The 6,000-nt window shown below is 47.0% G+C and overlaps 1 protein-coding gene across 1 annotated transcript in view; it reads right to left on the bottom strand.

Moving 5' to 3' along the window:
- Positions 1 to 3,315: 3,315 nt before the first annotated feature.
- The window catches only part of Dna2 (DNA replication helicase/nuclease 2), a 34,300-nt gene continuing 31,615 nt past the window's right edge, over positions 3,316 to 6,000 (bottom strand). The window contains exons 20-21 of the mRNA XM_057794332.1: positions 5,479 to 5,625; positions 3,316 to 4,299 (exon numbers count right to left, since the gene is read on the bottom strand). Coding sequence (XP_057650315.1) covers positions 4,231 to 4,299; positions 5,479 to 5,625 — 216 coding nt within the window. The 3' untranslated portion in view covers positions 3,316 to 4,230. The remainder of the gene's footprint in view (positions 4,300 to 5,478; positions 5,626 to 6,000) is intronic.

The raw sequence follows: 6,000 nt of genomic DNA, 5'->3' as shown, positions 1-6,000 counted from the left end.
TCACAGCGCCCCTGGCGGCGGGAGGACGCCAGGGCCGCGCGAAACCGGTCCCGCGAATCATCCCCGCCTGAGCGACCCTGGCGCGACAGGGAAAGCGTGGCGGGTACCTGGAGGCGGGGCTCTGGAACTGCAGCGTAGCGCCAAGGGTGGCTGTAAAAGGGGCCTCAAGTCACCTGCAAACGTTTTATTCACGCAGGTTGGTTGGGCTTAATGGAACGCACCGGGCGGCTCCCTTTGATCTTGACAAATTCGAAGCAGGCCGCCAGATTTTAGGAAACCTCACACAATTAACAGAGCCGAAGCTGTATGCAATCCCAGCATTTGGGAGATAGGAGGTAGAAGGATCCATAGTTGAAGATCAGGCTCAGGACATAATGGGTTTGAAACCAGCCTAGTCTCTTAAAAAAAAAAAAAAAAAAAAAAAAAAAAGACAATTTTAAAACGCAGGAACTCCACTGAAGTCCGGGTGCGGTGGCGCTCACTGCTAGTCCCAGCACTCGCGCAGAGGTGGAAGCCAGAAGATTGCTGGGAACTCAGGGTTACCCTGAGCTACGTAGCAAGTGCCAGCTCCTCCAAGACTGTCCCAAATGACAAAATGTAATACTTTGTAGGAGGGTGTGGTGGACCTGTAAATACAAACTCTCAGGTGGAAGCGAGGTGGCGTGGAGTGCTTTATCGCTAAAATTCCTTTCCTGGAGGAGGCATAAACAAAGTCTGCCCAACCCTCCTAAAATACCAAGGACCAAAGCAAGCCACCCTGAAGAAACATGAGCGACATGTAGGTGATCTTGAAACTGTATGATCACACACACACACACACACACACACAAACACACACCTCCCACATGGTCAGGACACCAACAGCCAGAGATATACAGAAATCCTGCCGAGGTAAACAAAAACCTATCCATGAAATCCACAGCTAGGTAGAAAAATTGTTTTACTTCAGCTGTTTCTTACTTCCCCATACCTAGTAATAAAAAGACATTCCATCCCTTGCCTATAGCGATGGGCAGGCCTTACAGAAGCAGAGGCAGCTGTTAATACCTCACGGGGCACTACCCTCCTCTCCCCTGCAGGCACTAGGATCTCCAGGCTTTCCAGAGCAAAGGTCAGCAGATCTTCCGGATGCCTGGCTCCAGATGACTCTTCTTTAATCGTTGCCAGGAAACTGTGGAAGTTCTGACTCAGGTCTGTGCCCTGAGGACTGGGGAGTCATCAGGTTAGGGCTACTATGTCTTCACGCTGGGATTAAAGGTGTGTGGGCCACAACTGACCAGCCAGGGTTACCTTAAATTTACTTGAGTAAAGTCAAACTTTTTCTCTAAAATTTCTCAAAATTTCCACCACTGGGTCTAGAGATGTGACCCGGGATTTGTGCTGGATCTGATCACACTGCAACGAAATCAGGAGTTACACTTGACATTTCTACCAGCTGCGTGCAACTTTGGCTGTTCTTTCTTAGGATACTTGGAAGTGAGAATTTCCTCATTATGCCTTGTAGGTATGTGGCTGAATATTGGGCTTATTCTGTATTTGTTACTGTGAGGACCACCTTTCCTCATGGTTGGGCCTTATTTATGGTTCGAGATTTGTTTTTTGTTTTTTTAAGACTTATTTATTAAGTATATAGTGTTCTGCCTACACACCAGAAGAGGGCACCAGATCTCATTATAGTTTTGAGCCACTAGGGTCTTCTGAAGAAGTCAGTGCTCTTTGTTTTTCGAGACAGGGTTTCTCTGTGTTGCTTTGGAGCCTGTCCTGGAACTAGCTCTGTGGGCCAGGCTGTCCTCAAACTTCCAGAGATCCACCAGCCATTAAAGTGAGGGGAGAAGGGGAAACATCAGACCCGTTACCAAACCAGGCCTGTTTTAAATGAGTCGCCCAAACCGTCAGCTCTGCGAGTGTGGTCCCGAGGCAGCTGAGGATGGAGACAGGTGAGCTGTTAAATCTGTGAAGGACAGGACCCCTGCGTGTGGGAAGGGAAGAGCAGCGGCTGGCAGGTACTGCTCTACGAACCCACCTGGATTAGCATCATGGTCCACTCCATGCATCTTACATGCCAGCCCAGCCTCAAACTTGTGATCCTCCTGCCTCAGCCCTCCTGAGTGACGAGATTAAAGCTGGTGGTTTTCAGGACTGGCTACAGTAACTAGGCCAGGCTATGTGGGTTAGGTCTCGGGAGGAGCAGCGGTTGTTGATGACAGCTGGGCCAGAGAGGAGTCAGGTGAGATTTTCCCTTGTTTCCAAGTAGGCCCCAGAAATGGGGCTGCAGAAAGGCATTTTATCTTAATGGGCCCTTGCTCCGACACACACGGCATTGTTGAGGTATAGAAGACCTCATTTGGGCTTAACTCCAACCCCAAAGGTCAAAGCACAGAAACATCTATGCAGAAAACAGACAACTCTTTCACATAACTAAGTGACAATAATTGGGACTGGAGGTGGCGCAGTGGTTAAGAGCACCTGTTGCTCTCACAGAGAACCTAGGTCTCATTCCCAGCACCATGTTGGGAGGCTCACAACTGACTGTGATTCCAGCTCCAAGGTATTGCCATCCTCTTCTGCCCTCAGAAGGCGCCTGTACACACACACACACACACACACACACACAATTATTTAAAAAAAAAAAAAAAAACTTTAAAAATCTTTCTGTTCAGCTCCTCCCAGGAACTGAAATCATTCTACTCTCATAATAGCCTAAGGATATTTAAGCAATGATAGTTAACTCTTCAATCTGCTGCCAATTCTCTTCTTGCTGGGTGGTGGGCGCACACCATTAATCCCAGCACTCGGGAGGCAGAAGCAGGTGGATCTCTGAGTTCAAGGCCAGTCTGGTCTACAGAGCGAGTTCCAGCACAGGCTCCAAAGCTACAGAGAAACCCTGTCCTGGAAAACCAAAAACAAACAAATACACGAAACAAAAACCCTTTCTTCTTTATGCGGCTTTGGTCCCGGTGCTTTATGTCAGCAAGAGAAAAGTAATCGATACAGTGTGAGCAACATTTCACATATCACGGTGGGAAAAAAACGCTAGACACCAGAGCTTAATCAATACTCAGGGGCAGAGGATGTAGCTCAGTTGGTGGAATGCACATGCACAAGGCCCTGCACACCAGGCACCTTAGCGCTCGTCCAGCATTCCCAGCACGTTAGAAGCAGGAGGATCAGAAGCTCCAGGTCACCGGGATCTGGGAGACCCTATTTCCACACACACAGAAATCATTTAACAAAGAGGAACTCAGTAAAGTCTATCAGTACAAAACAATTTATTAAATCGTACTTTAAATAATAAAAAGGTAGAAGCACCAACAATTTAACAAATTTAAACTTCCACTAAGTGAGGTAGAAGCTTTGTCCTCCAGGAGACGGGGCGCTTTGTGAAAGTCACCATACATGTAAGTGTATTTTCTGAAACATCTCTACAGAAATGGAAAAACTGAGTAACGCCCCCAAAGAGGCAAACCGAGATGAAAATGGGGTGTAAACTGGCATCTATTCAGGAAAAAACTCCTTCTCAAGAAGAATTTGTTTTCTGTCAAGTCCTCCTGACGTTGAAATGCTGCATTCCAAAAATTAACAAAGGGGACAAGAGGAGACGACAAGAGGTGACAGAGGAACGAGAAGCAGCTGGAAGCCACCACTCACGGATGCCAACACTGGAAAGCAAAGCAAGGAAAACCGAACCCCAAATTCAAAGTCATCATACCCGTACCCTAACCCAGAGCGAGCGGCTTTAACTGATGGGAACGAGCCAACGCACCCAATCTTTTAAATGTAACTTCTCTGATTCTGGAATTAGACCTGGAATTCTATTTTCTTTTTTGAGATCTTAACCTTGGGTTATAATTGAAACTCAAGGGGTAAAGTGCAGACCCAATGCCTATCCACCTTTAGAGGTGGAAAAATCTTAAACACCTTCCTTGATCATATACAGATACACTTGAAGGACATACAAATTTAGACTTTCTAGTTTAGGCTACATTGGTACTCTTAAAGTAAAATTTTATGTGGTGACAGAATTTCGTGTTTAACAAGATTATACTAAAAAAAAAAAGAAAGAAAAAAGAAAGAAAAATCTGGAACTTTGAAAAGAATACAGTCACTTCACTTTGTACCTTTTAGCCAACAGTCATCCTCACAGTTCAAGTGTAGAATTCCCAGCAAACCAAAGCTGGACCATCAGGTCACACGCTAGTGCCTATGACGCTGGAGCCAGGCGTGTGGTGCTCATTCTCTCTGGAAATCACCCAAAACGTGGCAGAGACTCTCGTGCTCCCTTGATGGAAGGTCCATGACGTAGGATAAATTAAGGAAGACACGCGGTGAAGATTTCCCTGTGCACTGCGGCTGTGTGGTGCACAGCTACAACCTCGGCACTAGAGCCCACATGAGCCCACATCACTGTTTGCTCTACAGGAAGTTGGACCATAACCTGGGATCCACGAGACCCTACGGGGAGGGACAGGAGGAGAGAGAATACAGAAAGCCAGGCGTGGTGGCCCAAGCCTGAATCCCACCAGTCAGGAGGTGGCAGCCAAAGGGTCAGAACTTCAAGGTCACCTTCATTACAGTCAACTCCTGGCCAACCTGCCTGCAATGGAACTGGGAGCCAAGTGTGCGGAATACCTTCAACCGAGTGGTTTTCAACCTCCTAACGCTGCGACCCTTTAACACAGGGTTGTGCTGACCCCAAGAAGCACAAAGTTATTCATTGCTACTTTGTAGCTGTGATTTTGCTACTGTTATGAACAGTAATGTAAATAACTGGTAAGTGGGAGATCTGATATTCTACCCCTGTGAAAGGGTTGCCCAACTACCTGCCCCAAGGAGTCGTGACTCACAGGTTGAGAACTACCATCTTTAATTCCAACACTGGAGAGGCAGAGGCAGGATCTGAGTCCACGGCCAGCCAGGGTTTCAGAGAAAGATCGTCTCAAAAAAGCAAGCAAGCAAGCAAGCAAGCAAGCAAGCAAGCAAGCAAACATAAATAAATAAATAAATAAATAAATAAATAAATAAATAAATAAATAACAGAAATCCAGGCATTATGGAACATGCCTATAACCCACCAAACAGGAGGGTCTATGTAAGCTCTGGCTGTCCTGGAATTCACTATGTAGGCTGACCTCAAACTCAGAGATCCACCTGCCTTTGCCTCCCGAGTGCTGGGACTAAAAGTGGGGACAGCTCTATACTACACCCAGTCTGACTGTTACAGTCACAGTATGTTTTACCTTGTGTCAACAAGAAAAATATACCCATAGCTACAGACCAGAAGGGACGGCCCAGTTCTGCACACACTGCTTCTAGGTGGCAGATCAGGCCCTGTCCTCTCCCTTGCTCACTCCACAGACCGCCCTGGTCCATCGTTATGTTACTGGTGGGTGAGCATGACTTCCTAGGAAACGGCCCCTTTCCTTGGCACACGACCAACAGCAGCAAGGCCTGCGTGGCCGTGTGAATGAAGAAGGATATTAACTGCTCTGCGTTCAGATGGTCAAAGAGCTTCTCCAAGGGAGGGAAGCGCTGCAGTGAGGACACGCTGCCCAGGAGGACCAGCTTGTGTTTGGCTCTGGTTAGGGCCACGTTGAGCCGTCGCCAATCTTTCAGGAGCTCACCAAGCTGGAAAAAAGAAAATTTCCTATTATTCACGTTGTGTGGTATGTTTGAATTTGTTGTAACCAAGGATATGGTTTACCCTGAATGGTTTTAGCAATTTTTCTTGTTGTTCTTTTGCTTTTCCAGAGAGGATCTTTTGCCACTCAACCACACTGGCTTCAAATTTGCTATATATTCAAGAGTGGCCTTGAATTCCTAATCCTCTGCCTCCACCTCCCAAGTACTAGGATTACAGGCTGTGGCTCTGTTATTTGTTCTTTTGTGTTTTGAGGCAGACTCTTGCTATGTAGCCCAGGCTAAGCTCCAATATAAAACCTTCCTGAGCCGGGCGGTGGTGGCGCACGCCTTTAATCCCAGTACTTGGGAGGCAGAGGTATG

Source organism: Chionomys nivalis, chromosome 19, assembly GCF_950005125.1.
Source record: "Chionomys nivalis chromosome 19, mChiNiv1.1, whole genome shotgun sequence".
NCBI lineage: Eukaryota > Metazoa > Chordata > Mammalia > Rodentia > Cricetidae > Chionomys > Chionomys nivalis.
This window is presented reverse-complemented; position numbering and strand designations above follow the sequence as displayed.